The sequence below is a fragment of the Camelina sativa genome, chromosome 6 (genome assembly GCF_000633955.1).
Source record: "Camelina sativa cultivar DH55 chromosome 6, Cs, whole genome shotgun sequence".
NCBI classification, from domain to species: Eukaryota; Viridiplantae; Streptophyta; class Magnoliopsida; order Brassicales; family Brassicaceae; genus Camelina; species Camelina sativa.
The window spans coordinates 17,186,505-17,203,870 of NC_025690.1; the positions used below are offsets into that span (position 1 = coordinate 17,186,505).

Consider the following 17,366-nt stretch of genomic DNA (forward strand, 5'->3'; position numbering starts at 1 on the left):
AGCGCAAGGTTATATTTGTTGAACTGGTATAAGAAAGATTTAACTGGTTCTTTATCTATTGGGACTAATGAAAAAAAAAATGATTATGATTATGTCCATACGCTATATATATAATTAAGGCAAAGTCTTTTGGAGTATAAACAACATTTTTATAAAGAACCATATCTCTCACGGTTATGGCAAAGTCTTATTCGATGGTGGCTGGCTTTGGCTTCTTTTATTTTCTAGCACATTAATTAAGTCCAAAGATTATAGTACAATATATCATCCAGGCTGCACATGATCCTTAATGTAAGCGGACCTAATTTGTTGACTTGAAAATAAATACATCTTTCTTTTCTTAATACTAATAATGAAGCATTCCGACTTTTTTGGTTTCGTTATTGACTTATTGTGATGAGCATGAGCTGGTGGGAGTCTGACTTTTAGTAACAAAAATAGCATTAATTGCAATGACAAACTGGTAGTTGGAGTTTTTAAGCTGAAACTTTAACTATAAACGGAAACTAATCAAAGAAATGCGAGAAAATACTTGTCATTGGTTAAAAATAATAATTCCTAAATGATCATTGAGTCTATCTAGTTATGCATGTATAAATCCGCCCATTTTGAAAAGTCAGCAGCTCCTATAGCTTTTAATGAAAGTCACAAGTGAACTCAAGAGAGTTTGGCTTATACATAAGCCATACCAAAACATGAAACAGTTCATCATAAATTGGAAAACTTGAAAAAACCAAAACCAAATGATTCAATAAAGAAATTTACCATTATTATCATCCATTCTACACTCAATACATAGTTTTATAAAAACTTAGAAGGATGAATCACTTACGAAAGGTTCATATGATATTGTCAAAACGTAAGTACTATTGCTTCGCATAGCAGCTAGATTGATCTTAACTATCTTAGATTGCTGCAGTCTCCACTTCACAACAGTCAAGATCAACCCAAACGTGTATTAAACTTACGAACTTGGGTTCTTGAGCTCACCACAATCTTCAATCACAACTGGTTCAGAGGTATTTCCCCTGTCAGAGCCAACATCTTCCATTGCCTTCACCACATTGTAACCATCAACAACTTTCCCAAAAACAACGTGTTTCCCATCAAGCCACGATGTCTTCTCAGTGCAAATGAAGAACTGAGACCCATTTGTGTTGGGACCAGCGTTAGCCATGGACAAAATCCCTGGACCAGTGTGCTTCAACTTGAAGTTCTCATCATCAAACTTAGCCCCGTATATCGATTCACCTCCAGTTCCATTCCCACGGGTGAAATCTCCACCTTGGCACATGAATCCTGGGATAATACGGTGAAAGGCTGAGCCTTTGTAGTGTAACGCCTTTCCTGCTTTCCCAATTCCCTTCTCTCCTGTGCACAAAGCACGGAAATTATCAGCTGTTCTTGGTGTTACATCAGCGAATAGCTCCATTACAACACGCCCTGCCTTCATCTTCCCAATCAAGATGTCAAAGAAGACTTTTGGGTTCGCCATTTTCTCTCAGGTTTCACTAATCCTGTAAATAACAAAGGTTATGATTCAGCAACTCAAACTATAAACTAAAACCATGGATCTGAAACTAAACCCTATACAAAGATCACTTCCTATATAGACTCTTCTTAATTCCAAGACAGCCACAAACGCAACTCAAAAAGGTCTCAAATTGTTCAAACAACAACAATGGTGTGATGCAATTATTGCAAGATTCACTCAATTCAAAGGAATAAACTGTTCAGAACTGATCCATATTGAACTCATATCAAACAACAAATCATGAAATCGAGATATAAAAATGTCACACCCATTAGAATTGTCGATAAGAAAAGACAAGTTCTTATAACACAGAGATTCTTTTTAAATCCCAAATGGATGGTTTTTAGAATATCGCACAAATATTGAGCTCGCAGGCGTTTTTAGTTATACGTTATCTGCAAGCCTTCGATATGTGCTTCTACGCAATACAACCCCACGAATTGAGGAAACAGAGAAACAATTGGATTCATAAACTGAAGCAGAACCATCAAAAAACATGAAATGGGTTCACCGAAAAATCAAGTACCTTTGCAGATGAAACTCAAAAAAAAAAAAGTTCGTCTTCTCAACGAGCCCGTAGGTTTAACTACGGCGATGCGAGTGAAGATCTATATAACGGCTAGGGTTTTACTAGGGCTTTTGCTTGTTATGAGACAGAGAGTTCTATGTGTTTTGTCGTTTTTGTCCTTCCCTAACAAGCTAATCATTAAGCCCATATTACGATTCAGGCCCATTATCAAAACTACCGTCCAGAGACCCAACTAACTCATATTTGATTTCTTCTATCAACTAATCAAAACCTAATCCTGAAATCAAACAAATTAAAGGAAAAAAAAAGATTTGTATATAAACTTCAATTCTTTTGAAAGCTTAGTTAATAATGAACACTTTTGTCAAAATAATTTCGCCTTCAGATATTCCTATAATTTGCAAGCCAAAAATTATACTTCAAAAAAATTAAGAACAGCCTTGCTCAAACGTAAATGAACTCTTCACGGACGCCACGAAGACTTCACGCCAACAAGGTATTTGCCTCTGTACACATTCGTTGACCATCGGAGAGATAAAAGAATAGGGTTTAGCTTCTTCAACATTTCAACGGTGTCTTGCACCACAAGATACCCTCCTGGTCTTACTATTCTGTCTATTTCCACTACCACCTCCATCAACTCACACCTGAGAAAATCCAAAACCCCATAGTTAAAAACAAAATGTAGTTTTGTTCTGGATCCAAACACACAAAACCAGTCCAGTTCAATCTTTACCTTTGAGAAAGATTAGTGAGAAGGAAACTAGAGTGCAAGAGATCATATGATCTAGGGTATGTATTGAACGACTCACACCAATCATGGTATATCCCGATCAAACCTCTATCGAAAATTGTTGATAACGTGTCTTCACCAGCCACAGGAATCACATTCATCACCCAAAGACGTTTGTTTATAAGAGCAGCAGCAAATCTGAAAGCAAATTATGAACCAAGATGAGTAAGCAAGAGAAGATTCTTACTTTGTGAACTATATTTATATATTGAAATATTGTCTCACCCTCCATAGCCAGCGTTCATGTCCATAACATTGTGAATCTTGCTCCAGTTTATAGCTAAACCGTTTAGGTAGATATCTGATATGATTCCAGACCAGAGTTTCGTATCTTCTCTGTATCTCTCTTCACTAGTCTGTTCTCTCAAGAGGCTCACCGGTGTATCAGTTAACCTTCCAGGCCATACTGAAGGCCATTTTCCGGTTAAACTGACCGGTACTTTTGGTAGACATGTAAGCAGAGGAGTGTACCTGTGATTCGAAGTTACAGGTATTGGTCAAGACTCAAGAGACATCAAAAACTCTGCTTTTTGTTGAAATGAAACAAAAGAGGATACAATGTCATTACCATGAACTGTTCTTCTTAGTCTCTTCTTCGATGCAGAGAGGTGGATCTTTGTCCTTACGAGCTTCATAGCAAGAATCTGAGTCTGGTTTTTGGTAAATCACGAAACCAACTTTTGTGAAACGAGTTCTAGCCACAACTTTCCAACACATTGATGTAGTCAAAGCCTCCATTGCTGCAAGAGAAAACACACACAAAAGCAGAACATTCATAAACCTTCTTCTGTACGCTTACTAAAACATAATCAGGATAAGACTAACAAATCATAATACTAACTTTTCCAAACGTTACGGTGTCCTTCATCGTGTTGATAAACCGGTGTAGCTGACCAGACAAAAAACCCTCCAGGCCTTAGAACTCGGTTAAGTTCCAAAAGTGGTCTACCACCTGCAACAACACATTTCAAGAACAGTATTAACAAAAGCAATGAACTTCTCTGATTCAAAATGTTAAGGATATATATTTATATTGAGTATATCAACCGTATCCGTGCCAATGGACTCTGCATCTAGCGCAATGGATAACGTCGTAAGCATTATCAGGAAAAGGAAGCTTTTGAGTTCCAATAACAGCGAGAGTAGCTGGAATCCCTCGTTCTAGTGCGAACTGAATCTGAGCTTCGTGTTCGTCTTTAGGAGCAAATGACATTGTGATTACGTTTTTATCAAGTAAAGTCCCACCAAAGCTAGCCACACCACAACCAACATCAAGAACCACTCTTACTTTCTTCCCCCAATCAAGTACACGTAACGTCTGTACCAAAAAAGAAGGAAAAACCAAAAACTCAATAAACTGAATCAATGTTTTGGTTTATGTGTTATATGTTTTTAAACCTTTTGTATGAAGTTGATGTAGTGAATAACACCGTCTTTGAATTGAGTTCCACCTCCAGGGAAGACAAAGAAAGGTCCGGATTTGCGCACCCAGTTCTGATCTTTCTTGTATTCTACAAGCTTCGGGTGAGGAACATTATCATACCAAATCTGCAGAAACAAGAACTTTAGAAAGCAGAGCAATCACAAGAACTAAACTACTCTAAATCAACAAAGCAAGAACAAAGAAGACCTGATTTTTTTCTTTTTGCAAGAACCAAAGAAACCGTAACAAAAGAAAATATCTTACCGAAAAAATAGAAACAAGTCTCTCACCATGTCCCTACTCTGAGGCCAAGGAAGAGGAACTTTGTAGCGTTGTGGCAAAGGAACCAAACATTTAGGTGCAGGCACAGGGCAATGTCTCTCTCTGTGCTCCATGTTCCTCTTCGACTTGAGTTTCTTGATAGCTTTCGTGTTATCCAAACAAGGTATGTAATCTGGACTCTCACATCTCTTCCAATCCACGGTCAAACTCACATTCCATTCTTTGTCGTCTTTAAACCAATCCGATTCCAAACCGTGATCAATCGGATGATCAACGACTCGGGTCTGGTTAACCGGTGGTTCCGGAGGAGATGATGAGTTGTCGTTGGTGGGACTCGAGATTGGTGTGGCGGTGGGGATGTTGGAGAGAGAAGATCGACGGAGATTAGAGAGAGACAAGTAAGGGAAGAGATCGATGGTGTCATTGGTTAAGAGGAGGATTGTGACTGATACGAGCAAGAGTGAGAGAACACAGAGACCTGAGAGTTTGCGACTTTGGAAGATGTTCTTGATCATTCTTTCTTCTGTTTCTTCCACGCAACACAATAGAGAGAGTTACTCTGATCGATCTTGAGAAAGGGAAGAGAAGAGAGTTATTGTAGTTTATGTGTAAAGAGCTAAATATAGAAAACAAGATTGGCAATAAATAAATAATATATGACATGTGTCATGCCATTACTTGCTCTGACGTGATGTGAATTGTGAGATATGGAAAGTAATCTTAAGTATCTTTTATGAAATTATGATAATTGTATAGTTTGATGTGCAAGTTAGTGGATGAGAATAGGGTACAAAAGGTGAAGTTGGTCTAAACCGGAAAATCTCACTCTATTTAAACCGGTCTGTTTAAGGAGTCTCCAGCTTCAAGCTGTGTGACTATGCCTTTATGTCTCTCAATTGTCTCAATAGAAGGACAAAAGCTATCAAAATTGCCTAAGTTAACTCTCATAAATCAAATATATAACTTCGTGTGAACGAATTGCTTAGTTGTAGTCTTGTAGATTAATTTGATTGTGAACAAATTGCTTTAACTATAAAGTCATTTGGTTGTTAAATAAAGAACACATCAGACAAGATTACAAATGTAAATCATAATACAAAAGCTCATCCTCATGTGTCTTCTTCATCATCTTAGAAACAATTACAAAAAGCTTTCCCTTTAGTTCACTTCAGACGTTCAGTCGAAAGTCGAAACTAGGAAAGAACCAAAAGCTGTCTGATAAAAAAATAAAGCTACCAAAATTCGCCCACCGTGGGGCTCGACCCACGACCACAAGGTTAAGAGCCTTGCGCTCTACCAACTGAGCTAGACGGGCTTGTTGTTTGTTTTCTCCTTCTTTAGCTTCATATTGGTAACTATAAACGTAAACATGAAATAAATTACTAATGTACTGGTGGAGCTGGGTGGTCATGGTCTAGAGTAGACAGTAGAGACACTACGCCCATGACATGTATCAGACTTTTATCAACTAATTTTTTACCATTCCTCAATTTGAAGTTCATCAATATTTCAAGTCGATAAATGTCTTTTGTGGATTTATAAAATTTAGAATACTTTATACATGTGAAAGATATTATATCGCGTACATGATATTATACAAGATATTATAAACTTGTTTTTCAAGAACATCGTATTAAAATGACGAAATAACAAATTGATTGGTATATGTTGTGGGTCATTAGATAGTTTCCTTACACACACGATACACCAATCATTATTTAAAATCTTGACTGTATGGACACTGATAACTGATCTCACTGGATTACCACTATGTTTATTTTTGTTGGATAAAGAATGTTTTGGTACCACTTAGTTTATTAATACGAAATTAAAACATACTACTTTCATGCGCGGTAATAAAAGAGTATCATAAAACAATGGTTGATGTGAAACGTTCTAAAGGAAACTGAAATATTAGGAACATAATATTGGAAAATAAAAAGAAGGTTAACCCAAGAAACATAATAGCTTGTTTTCTCTCACAAAGCAACAGATATTAAATCAAGTCTACCCTCACAAAGTTACATCTCAGCATACTCAAAATAACTCGAAAGTTAAACCAAACTGCGAGATTACAGCTAAAAAATCGATCAAGCAGCACGAAGAAGCTCCTGATCGAAATGCCATGTTCCTGTATAAAAAAAAAAAAAAAAAAAAAAACACAAAGCGTGAGGCACGAAGTGGACGAATTGAGGTATGCGTTTTATATTAGTTTTAAAACTGATTAAACAAATGGGTTACCATGTCCTTTGCCGAGTCTCCTAAGTTGAGAAACATATTCTGAGATTTTCTTAATTGCATCCACCTGCGAATGTTATATTTTTAAAATCATTAGATTCCATTTTTGACAGATCAACAAGCCCCATATCTTTGCCACTAACAATAGAACGTGTCTGGGTATTTTGTTTACCTGTTCGTTTAGGTACGTACTCTCAATAAAATCTGCCAACTGGACATCATCGTTCTTGGAAGCCACCTGTTGACCAACACATTATTCAAATACCAAATTGTATTAAGAAACTAGTAGAGCTAGATTATGACTTGAATGCCATAAACAAGAATTAGAGAGATGGTCTTACACTGTGCAGGTTTAGGAGCTTTTCATTGACTAGCTTCTCCAATGAGAGAGTAAGCTCCATGGCTGGCAACAACAAAGAACACCAAATTATGCATTCCAAAACTTCAATAATAATAACATCACCACACCAATTTCAGAAAGGGGGAAAAAGAAGCTTTACCATAGAGAGCATCTCCTTTCTCAGGGTGATCAAACTCAGACTGAGGGAGCACCATGGACTGTAACTTGACCCTCCCACCACGCTTGTTCTGTAGATCGAGTAAAACAAAACGGTGTTAGTATAAAACAAAACCTCAGACGATAGGGGCTAATGAAAAGAAAAAAAACACAAAACGAAATCGTTGGCTTAAGGGACCTGATACTCCATCAACAGCTCAGCGTGCTCTCGCTCTTCCACACTCGAATCCTTGAAAAATCTGAGTAACAGAGACAAAACTCATTAATCAACACACAGAGACAGAACGAACAATAGCAAAAGGGGTTTCCAATAATAGAAAAAACTCACTTGGCCAAACCCTTGAGGGCAACGTTATCACGATCAAAATACGCATACAGAGCGTGGTAAACGTAGGATGCGTTATACTCCACACTGCAAACAAACGCAAAATCCAGATTCATTGATATACTCAAAAAAAACAAAAAAAACAAAAATTAACTCAATCGACAGATTTAGAATTCCAATCTAAACAAAAACTGTTAGAATCGAAGAAGACGAATTAGAAACGTACTTGATCTGCTCGTTAACAGCGGCTTCGCACTCAGGGGAGTACAATTGACGAGCAAGAGAAAACTGCTGACCAGAAGGAACAAGATCTAGCTCCTTCTTCACCTCTTCGAACGGCTCAAACACAACGCCGCTCAACGTGCTTGATGAACCCTTGGTACTAGCACGGAGAGCGAACGAGAGGTTTCCGGGTTTTACAGAAGAAACTGAAGAGAAGAGAGGAGTCTCTCCATGAATGTTCAAGAGTGAGAAAGTAGAAGCAGCAGCTTTGAGAAGCATCNTTTTTTTTTTTTTTTTTTTTTTAGCTCTCTCTCTCTCTCTAGAAACGATGCTGGAAGAGAAGAAAGGGTTTTTGTGGTGGGTGAGGAGGCGATTAGTGGCGGAAGGATGTAATATAAATGGATGATGAGGCGGTAGATGAATGACACGTGTATGGACAAGATTGAGAGGTGGGTTTAGGAGCGTGTCAGGCGTGTGGTATTACCGCTTTACTGGAAGATATTTACATTTTCTCATCGGTTTTTGTGTAATTTTGGGCCCTCTCGTTTTTTGGATTTTTCCTTTTCGGCTTTTTCTGTAAAGAGAAAAGAAAAAATATATCAATTGACAATTTTCTTTGGTTAGAAAAAAAGGAGGAATATACTCAAATAAAAGGGAGTTTTACTATAATATTATTAGAAAACAACCAAACCTATCAAGATTTTAAAAGATTTGTAGAGCAGATTTTTAACATTTTAATAATATGTACAATTTCTACCATATTAAGAATATTAAAAGATTTGAAACTAAATAATATGTACATTTTCTAATCTATACTAATAAAAACTGAATAAAACTTTTAAACTTGGACGTTCGATAAATCAAGCTTTCTTGCTCATTCGTTGTTAGAAGCATATTAATCTTATTTATACCGATTCTGAACTATTGTCTAAAAATTTTCTAGCCGATGTGGGATATTGTACATAGTTCTTTTATTTCCATAAATTTAAAAATTTTTCTTTTTCTAAAAATTCTGGAAATTTTAAAAATGTTAATAAATGACATGTCAAATTCTGATAGGTTGTTTAAAATAATTCTTAATAAATAAAATTCTGGAAATTTTTAAAAAATGTTAATAGTGAGGTGTCTAATTACTATTGGTGGTTTTAAAGCTTAGGTGGACGCCTTAAGGAGTTTATAACTCCTACTTTTTATTAGTACTAGTAGATAATTGTAAACTAATTTTATGAACAAAGATTTTTAACTAAGTTACCATTCAAGAATTTTTTTTACTTTTTAAAGTTAATGCAGATGAACTATGTGCGGTTCATATTTTTTTGTCTTTTGTGGTAAATGCAGGAGAAATACATGCAGATATGGTCTGCAGCTTTTTTTATGCTGTTCACCCTTGATCTGCACTTAAACAGCCAAATATTTGATCTACTTCTATTCTGTTTGATCTGCTTGAACCACTTGATCTGCTCTGCTTGATATGCTTTCTCCATTCAAGGCCTCAGTGTGATCCGTTTTTTTATTTGATCAAATTAAAACTTTAAAAAGTTTCTTAAAAATAAATTATAATATTTAAAAATTTTAAAAGTTTTAATATTATATATATTGAAACTTATAAAAGTTCTTAGCTTTTAAAAAGTTTTTAAATATTATAATTTTTAAATTTTAAAAGTTTAAAATATTATAAATATTGAAACTTTTTAAAAGTTTAAATATTATAAATATTGAAACTTTTAAAACTTCTTAGCTTTTAAAAAGTTTTTAAATAGTACTCCCTCCGTTTCAAATTATAAGATGTTTTAAGTGAAAGCACGCAGATTAAGAAATAACCACTTTAAAAAAGTTCAACCAATCATAAACAAAATTGCATAAAATAAATAATAAGAAAATATAAAAGTTATCTAAAAAGTTGAAAACATCCTATATTATGAAACAAAGAAAAACCTCCAAAACATCTTATATTATGAATCAGAGGGAGTATAATTTTTAAATTTTAAAAGTTTAAAATATTATAAATATTTATGTAAAACATAAATTATCTTATTATCTACGTTTGTGCTTTTATTTATTATGTGCAGTAAAACATATTTTTGTGTATGATTTTATAGATAAGTTGACATTTTTCATTATTTTTTTATTTTTAATCTTATTTTTTATTTTTATGAGAAAAGAAATGATTTTGTTTTTGGAGTTGTGTGGTAGTCTAAAAAAAGTTTTTTAGTGGAAAAAAGTGAAGAAGTTGACGAAGATGAAGAAGAAAAAGAGTATAGCGAATAACCAGACGGTAAAAGTAATGATGACGACTACCACAAAATTTGACAATATAAATGACATGAAAGAATATGAAGAATAAGAAAACATTGAATAAAAAATACGAAAACATAGGGGATAGCGATCAATTAAATATGAAAACGAGTTAAATTCATGATGATAAAATTGTTTTGTTTTTCTGGTGGTCAAAGAAATGGTTTAGGATATGTGAGGTCATCAATTTAATTCGTCTCACCTGGATGTCGAGTTAAATTTATGATTTTTTTTATCAGATTTGATTTTATAACACAACTAATTTATATATTTCAAAAAATTGTGTATATGAAATTTAACTTTTTCGTTAATACTAATTTAGTTTTTTTATAAGATAATATTTTACTACCATCATCAATCATATATAGTTTTCATCAATATATATCAAATATACGCACGCTACGCTATGCGTCCAAAACCTAATAATATTAAAAGATTTGAAACTAAATAATATGTACATTTTTAATAATATTAAAAGATTTGAAACTAAATAATATGTACAATTTTTTATTTTTTAAATAATTAATTTTGTAAGTTGATATGTGACAAGACGAATAAAAAACACAAATATCACTGTGACTGGTGGGTGGGCAAGTGCATTATGATTCATTGTGTAAGATGTAGTAGAATTCTTAGCACGTGATGTTTTCCTAAGTTAGGGGATTATACTTCTCTGCCAACTTTGTTTGTGTTTCACTGTTTTGGCTATAAGTTGTGTTGAGCATTTCATTCTTATACAAAGATACATTTTGGTATTTGGTTAGATAATGTTCTCTTCTTTTCAGTGTATGTGCCCATTTGAAAACTTAACTACACTTTAACTGTAGATGGTTGAATCTCATATCTTGAAGTTACCTTCTTGAAACCCAAATTTTTCACTAATGCTCGAGAGACTGAGGAGAGACGGCTTGGTAAAAAGAGAAGAAACATGACCAGCTTACACTATTTACAAACACAAACTGATGACGAAAGTGGTTCAAAACACTGAAACGAACAAAGAAAACAATACTTGGAAGAATTAAAGAATTGCAAAATCTCTACTATTACAACATTCCAATAACTACCAAAATTTTCCACTCTTTCTTCTTCTATTGGCTTGTAGAAGCAGAAGCTTCAGGAACATCAATCAACGACGGTTCAGATGTTGTTGTTATTGTCTCTTCAGGTCTAATCTCTCCCAGTTGTGTCATCACTTGTTGAGCTTCGGGTCTTGTTGATGGTGTTGGATCAACACAATGCAACGCCAGTTTCAGTGTATTCAAAATCTCATCCCCCATTGTGTTCACATCATTCAACAGCTCCAAATCGAAAACCTCATTAGTCCACTCTTCTTTAACCGCAGTAGCTACCCATTGAGGCAAATCCACACCGTTTAAAGCCTCGCTCGGAGATTTACCTGTCAAAAGCTCCAATATGATCACACCGAGGCTGTACACATCTGTTTTCGTGTTGGCTTTCTTCAGCTTGGAGAGCTCAGGTGCTCTGTAACCTAAAGCACCAGCTGTTGCAATCACGCTTGATCCTGCTGCTGTTGTCATTAGCCTTGAAAGACCGTAATCTGAGATCTTGGGATTGATGTTCTCATCCAAAAGTACATTGCTTGATGTTAAGTTTCCGTGGATGATGTTCGCGTGCGTGTGAAGGTAGAACAAGCCACGAGCCATTCCCTTTATTAAACTCATCCTTATAGGCCAATTGATATGAACATCTGGTCCTCTTGCTGCAAATTTCAAACATGAAAACAAAGTTACAAAATGTTAATATCTTAGCAAAAGTATAAAACTTCGAGGCTTTTCTTGCAAAAAGTATCAAACTTACCATGGAGGAATGTGGCAAGACTTCCTCTAGACATGTAATCGAAGACGACAAGCTTCTCTCCCTTGGGGCCTAAGTAGTAAGCTCTAAGTGCAAGGAGATTCGGATGCCGGATTCTTCCCAATACATTAATCTCATTCTCGAACTCCTTCTGGCTTTTGGTAATCTTTTCTCTCAATCTCTTCACTGCAACTTGACTTCCATCTTCGAGTGTAGCTTTGTAAACTGTTCCATAAGTGCTTTTACCCATAATCTCTGCTGTTGCACACAGAAGATCATCTGCAGTAAACGCCATTGGCCCATCAAAATGAACCAGCTTCCCTCCGTTTTCACCTCCAACTTCAGCTTCCCCTCCTTTCTCGGTCTTTGCAGCTGCAGTTCCAGGTCCAGCCTCTCCGCCCTTAGCTTTGGTTTCATTGACTTTCTTTCTCAGCAAGCAACATAGAACACATACAAGGATGAGCATAACTATGAGGAGTGCTCCAGAAGCAATGAGGATGATGTCTTTGATACTCAGATTCCTGTGAGATGATTTCCTTTGTTTTTCAGGAGACGGTGAGGGAAGAGTAGGACATGGCGTTGAAACGCTGTATCCACAAAGCTCTAAGTTTCCGACGAAAGAGGAGGCATTGAACTTTTGGGACAAGGGAGTAGGAACAGGACCAGATAAGTTGTTATAAGAGACATTGAAGAAACTAAGGGTGTTCAGATCAGAAATCGAAATAGGAATCTCTCCGGTAAGTTTGTTTTGAGACAAATCCAGATGTGTAAGAGAAGAAATGTTTCCTATAGTTTCAGGGATCTTGCCACCTATACTGTTAGTGCTAATATCCATTGTTCTAAGCTTAGTGAGTTTGCTCAACTCAGAAGGTAGGGTTCCACGGATTCTGTTATGACTAAAGGAAAACTCTTGCAGCTGAGTTAGGTTGCAGAGTGAAGATGGGAATGGACCAGTGAGATAATTGTGATCAAGAGATAAGACACGGAGACTAAGAGACTTACTACCCCAAGTATCTAAGATAGGACCAGAGAGGTTGTTATGGTCAAGAGCAAGAAACTGAAGAGAAGAAGAACGAGAGAGACTCACTGGGATCTGACCAGAGAGTGAATTGAAACTGAGGTTAAGCCTAAGAAGCTTAGAAGAATCAGCAAGATTCGGTGGGATAATCTCAGAGAGCAAGTTATGACTGAGATCAAGCGTTTGAAGGAAACGTGAAACACCGAGAGAAGCAGGTATAGAGCCAGTGAGACGGTTGTTGAAAAGCTGGACTCCTCTGAGATTAGGAATGAGTCCCAATGACATTGGAATCGAACCTCCAAGGTTGTTGTCATGAAGACTAAGCTTACGAAGAGCTTGAAGCTGTCCTATTTTCTCAGAGATCCTACCTCCAAGACTCTTCCATGGGAGTTGAATCACAATGACTTGACCTTGAGCACATTTGATACCAGACCAGCCACCAGAGCAAGCACTGGATCCAGAACCGTTCCAGCTTCTCAAGAATCCTCTCGGATCAATCAGCTCTTGTTTAACTGCTTGAAGACCTTGGTAATCAGCTTGTGTGATCACTACACCGTCCCAGTCTTGGCTTGAGCAGGGAGGGACGAAGAAGAGGAGGAACACGATTAGGTGAAGGAGAAAGTGGCTTCGAAGTGGAGCCTTGGGATGATCAATGGTGGTGTTGATCATACTTAAAGAATTGAAATCAAAGAGAGCTTTGTTTTGGGTAATAAACTCCGTTAGAAGAAGAAGAAGAGAGAAGAGAGAAGAAGATTTGAGATAATTTATGAGTGAATAGTAGCTTTGAGGAGGATGGAACAGAGAAAGAATTTGGAATTGAAAGAGTTTTGTAAAGAGAGAGATGGGTTTCGTTGGGAAAGAACAACACAGCACGTGACCATCTTAGAGAGAGAGAGAATCTTGGTGAGTGTTTCTTTTATTTTCTAGTGAGAGAGAGAGAGAAGGGGGAGACAAAGATCAGGTGATGGCAATAAGAGGTTGGGGGGTGAGAACAGTGGCTCTCTGCTTCTTTGCCTGTAATACTAAATGAGCTCCAACGGCTAGGTTCATTTATTCGTATTAATTAATTAGTGTTTGAAACACTTTGTTTTGTTCGATGGATTTGGTCACTCTTGCTCTCATGTCATTTTGTTTAACGGTGTATGTAAATTATTATTACTACTACTACGAAATGTCACTGGGGATTTGGAACCACTTATTTTTTTTCCAGGATTTTGTAGGTGTTAAATGCATAAAGGTTAGATTTATTAGTATCAAAAACGATAAAATCATCAATCACAATACAAACAATGTTGGTTCTGAAGTTTCTGACAAGTGACAAAGATTAAAAATTATTAGAAAAAACAATTTTTTTGATTTTGTCAAAGAGTATTTTTATCATGATTCAAATTTGAACCAGTAATATAATAGTTACATTCAAATTTACTCGGTTATTTTGTAACTTTTGCGATTTCTTAGATTAAAAAAAAGAACTATGTTATCTTTGTAGTTTGTATGTGAGGTCAACATTATTTAATTTTATTCCAAATCTAAAAGAAAGAGATCAAAGTAGAGTTCGTCTGAACTGAATAAAGTACAAGAATAAAGCAGACAACATACATTATTTTAAAATTCTTTTTTGTTTTTCGTTTTGCAGACCAGCTTCGTTTAGTGCGCCGGAGCTGCCCTTATGGACACGGACAATGAACCGCTCCTTCACTTCTTCTCCTAACGGCTATATTTTGCTGGGACCTACAAGCCATGGATCACTCACAAATTCACAATAGTGAAGCCTATACTTAATGACTATAGTGCCCCTCTAAATTGGGAACTAGTAAAGGTAGTTTTAGTTCAAGAAGAAGGAGACACACGACTTTGAAACTTGAAAGTGAAACTTGAAAGTGAAACTTTTTCCCGTTTTACAATTAAAAATGAAAAGAGGAGAAGGGTGTCTGCCGTACGAGGTTATTATGCTATTGTTGACGTTGAACTATCTTTACTCTTTTTTACTTATGCTAGTTGCTGATTGGTTGGTTACACGCGTACCGCTGGATCTAACTCGTTTAGATATATGAAGCTTATTAAATTAAAAAAAAACTCTTACCAAATATGAGCATTTCTTTTGAAAACATGCATTTCTTTTGTCTTCTATTATGGTTGCAAGAATAAAATTTGGGAGATTCTTACCTTAAACTCAAATGATGTCATATATTGTAAATGCTATCACCAAGAATTGTTTCTCACATAATTTTTGCATAAAGTTTGGAGGAATCGGAACAAGATGATTTTTGAAGGGAAGTTTTATCAAGCTGATAAAGCTGTAGCTAAAGAAATTAGATTAAAGTTGGTTCTCCTTGAAATCTTCTTAGACCCGGGAATTGAAGGCCAATACTATACCAGATTACCCAATTTTCAATCACCAAAATAAAGTTCAAACAATCTTTCGAAGTGAACTAAACACAAACCAATAACATCGAACCCCAAAGCTTATCCTAATTTTGTGAACAATAAACCAACTAATAACACCCTACCCTTGTCTTCACCAAATCTCTTTAACAGTGGTAAGTGCTAAATTTCCAAAAGTGGGACTATGAGCAAACTGCAGACTGATTCTAGTTTGGTAGACAAATTTCGTTTCCATATTCTTAACCTTTCTTTTGGTCGCAAACAACAATGCCAACATACGATATATATCCTGAATCCGACTTGCCCACCATATAATCTACATACATAGCTGGATCTAACCTAGATAGCTAATTTTGGCCATCTGATAAAGCTTTAAAAAAGGGAAAGCAAGAAAATCACATTTCTTCCATCCATAAAGCATGAAAGATTCTCACTTCAAATCACAAAACAAGTGAGCAAAAATAGGAGATAACTGCAGTTAGAGAAGAAAGCCACTATACGATCAATGTAACAGCTATGAACACTAAACTAACAAACGCAAAAGATTCCATGGGGATTGACACTGAAAATAGCACAAATCTCAAATAAGAAGATGACGGAACAACTGTTAAAGGAATTTCACCAGTCCTACCCCAAAGCGCTGTTCTCTGAGTGACTGGCTACTATCCTCTACTAGCCACAGTGAAATGGATCATTTAAACAAGGAACATGCACCACACATAGACACTCTAGTTAGTACTCTATATAAATCACCTATTTGTTACTCTATCGCATTTTGAAACTACTAAGTTTTTTAGCTAAGTGCTTCCAGATCAAACTATTCTGTCACTTAATCTCCATTAAACTGCTAAGGAACTCTGAATGCAAATAGAACATTTTGGTTAACAATGCTTTGAAAGTCACTGCTACTGATCAATTTAACAAGAGAACAAAACTGATTGAAAGGAGATGAAATTTAAACAGTGAATCCCACAATACGAGAACGATAGAGAAAGATCAACTTTGAGTTTTCTACATCTGAACATAAGAGGAAAACAACACAAGAAGAAGCAGATATTGCAACCAAAAATTCGTAGTTCTAAACCTGTAGAGCTTCGTTACGAATCTACATTCAAATCAACAACACCAAATCCCTAAAATCAGTACCGAGTTACCAATCACAACTGTAATTAAAAGGCACGAATACTCATCTCAACTCCAGGTTGGTTTGTTGACGAGATCTGAATCGAATCCAGCTCTTACACTCTCCCCGAGACAGCTGCAGCAGCTGAGGTAGCAGAACCTCCAAGGAATGAGAGTAATCCAGCATTGGCAGGCTCTTGATCGTCCAAGAATAGATCATCCGGAACCACAAACGCACCGTGTACGCAAACAATCGCAACACCAACCATAAGCGCAGAGGTTAATAGAGATCCAACGCTCGTCATAAACACGACGACGATCGTAGACAGCACAAGAGCAAGCAAAGTCTCTCGATCAGAGAAAGTGCGACCGAAGACAACCAATGGCTGATCTGATGGCCGGAATAGGTAAAGGAACATCCACGCGCTTAGTAGACCGAGGAGGACGAGAAGGGAGAGAGGATGAGAGAAAAGCGAAAAGGCGAGCACGAGGGAGACGATGGCGACGTAGTTAACCTTGAAGTAGGCGAGATTTTTCCTGATCCGGGACAAGGCATCGGTGAGAGATTCAGGACGAGCCATGGAACTCCGATCGACGAGCTCCGTCCATGGACGACGTTGTGACAAGCCATCACGGATCGAGGTGGAGAGGCGTGAGAAGAAAGTACGGAAGGCAGGTGTGTTGATTGGTGGCTGAGATTGAACAGCTTGCTGATTTGTGACAGGTAGCGTCGGTGGAGTTGACATTGCGGTGGCGCGTGAGGTTAGATGCGGCTGATCTGGCCGTGAGGTTTCCGATCCGCAAGTGTGAACCAAAAAATCAAGACTTGTGTAGTTCTGAATCAGAGCTCGTGGAGATTAGATATTTT

General features: G+C 36.6%; 5 protein-coding genes and 1 non-coding gene across 6 annotated transcripts; all 6 read right to left on the bottom strand.

Annotated features, from left to right (window-relative positions):
* LOC104791899 (peptidyl-prolyl cis-trans isomerase CYP19-3) lies at window positions 745-2,173 on the bottom strand. The gene is made up of 2 exons (XM_010517904.2): window positions 2,061-2,173; window positions 745-1,517 (listed from the first exon to the last, which is right to left on the bottom strand). The coding sequence occupies exon 2, from the start codon at window positions 1,493-1,495 to the stop codon at window positions 965-967; it is 531 nt and encodes a 176-aa protein (XP_010516206.1). The 5' UTR covers window positions 1,496-1,517; window positions 2,061-2,173; the 3' UTR covers window positions 745-964.
* LOC104791900 (probable methyltransferase PMT22) lies at window positions 2,356-5,153 on the bottom strand. The gene is made up of 8 exons (XM_010517905.2): window positions 4,570-5,153; window positions 4,255-4,404; window positions 3,904-4,174; window positions 3,698-3,808; window positions 3,425-3,596; window positions 3,082-3,327; window positions 2,800-2,994; window positions 2,356-2,710 (listed from the first exon to the last, which is right to left on the bottom strand). Exons 1-8 carry the CDS (start codon window positions 5,074-5,076, stop codon window positions 2,527-2,529), a joined length of 1,836 nt encoding a protein of 611 aa, XP_010516207.1. The 5' UTR covers window positions 5,077-5,153; the 3' UTR covers window positions 2,356-2,526.
* On the bottom strand, window positions 5,805-5,876 carry TRNAK-CUU. The gene has a single exon. It is a non-coding gene; the product is annotated as a tRNA-Lys (tRNA).
* On the bottom strand, window positions 6,423-8,215 carry LOC104791901 (ferritin-3, chloroplastic-like). The gene is made up of 8 exons (XM_010517906.2): window positions 7,868-8,215; window positions 7,645-7,728; window positions 7,495-7,555; window positions 7,300-7,387; window positions 7,141-7,202; window positions 6,972-7,037; window positions 6,803-6,866; window positions 6,423-6,692 (listed from the first exon to the last, which is right to left on the bottom strand). Exons 1-8 carry the CDS (start codon window positions 8,140-8,142, stop codon window positions 6,652-6,654), a joined length of 741 nt encoding a protein of 246 aa, XP_010516208.1. The 5' UTR covers window positions 8,143-8,215; the 3' UTR covers window positions 6,423-6,651.
* On the bottom strand, window positions 11,079-13,873 carry LOC104791902 (probable leucine-rich repeat receptor-like protein kinase IMK3; the record flags this gene model as incomplete). The annotated part of the gene is made up of 2 exons (XM_010517907.2): window positions 11,079-11,878; window positions 11,977-13,873. Coding segments are annotated over 2 exons (2,529 nt in total), but the record flags the coding sequence as incomplete, so codon positions are not given.
* LOC104791904 (PRA1 family protein B1) lies at window positions 16,312-17,350 on the bottom strand. The gene has a single exon (XM_010517911.2). It carries the CDS (start codon window positions 17,242-17,244, stop codon window positions 16,615-16,617), a length of 630 nt encoding a protein of 209 aa, XP_010516213.1. The 5' UTR covers window positions 17,245-17,350; the 3' UTR covers window positions 16,312-16,614.

Bases quoted from the DNA above. Each gene is read 5' to 3' on its own strand.
- LOC104791899 (XM_010517904.2), bottom strand. From the start codon at position 1,495: ATGGCGAACCCAAAAGTCTTCTTTGACATCTTGATTGGGAAGATGAAG.
- LOC104791904 (XM_010517911.2), bottom strand. From the start codon at position 17,244: ATGTCAACTCCACCGACGCTACCTGTCACAAATCAGCAAGCTGTTCAA.
- LOC104791900 (XM_010517905.2), bottom strand. From the start codon at position 5,076: ATGATCAAGAACATCTTCCAAAGTCGCAAACTCTCAGGTCTCTGTGTT. The intron at 4,175-4,254 runs GTTTAAAAACAT...TTTTTGGTACAG, and splicing joins ACATCAACTTCATACAAAAG to ACGTTACGTGTACTTGATTG. The intron at 2,995-3,081 runs GTGAGACAATAT...ATTTGCTTTCAG, and splicing joins ATGAACGCTGGCTATGGAGG to ATTTGCTGCTGCTCTTATAA.
- LOC104791901 (XM_010517906.2), bottom strand. From the start codon at position 8,142: ATGCTTCTCAAAGCTGCTGCTTCTACTTTCTCACTCTTGAACATTCAT. The intron at 7,388-7,494 runs GTCCCTTAAGCC...CTCGATCTACAG, and splicing joins AGCTGTTGATGGAGTATCAG to AACAAGCGTGGTGGGAGGGT. The intron at 6,867-6,971 runs GTAAACAAAATA...TAACATTCGCAG, and splicing joins GTACGTACCTAAACGAACAG to GTGGATGCAATTAAGAAAAT.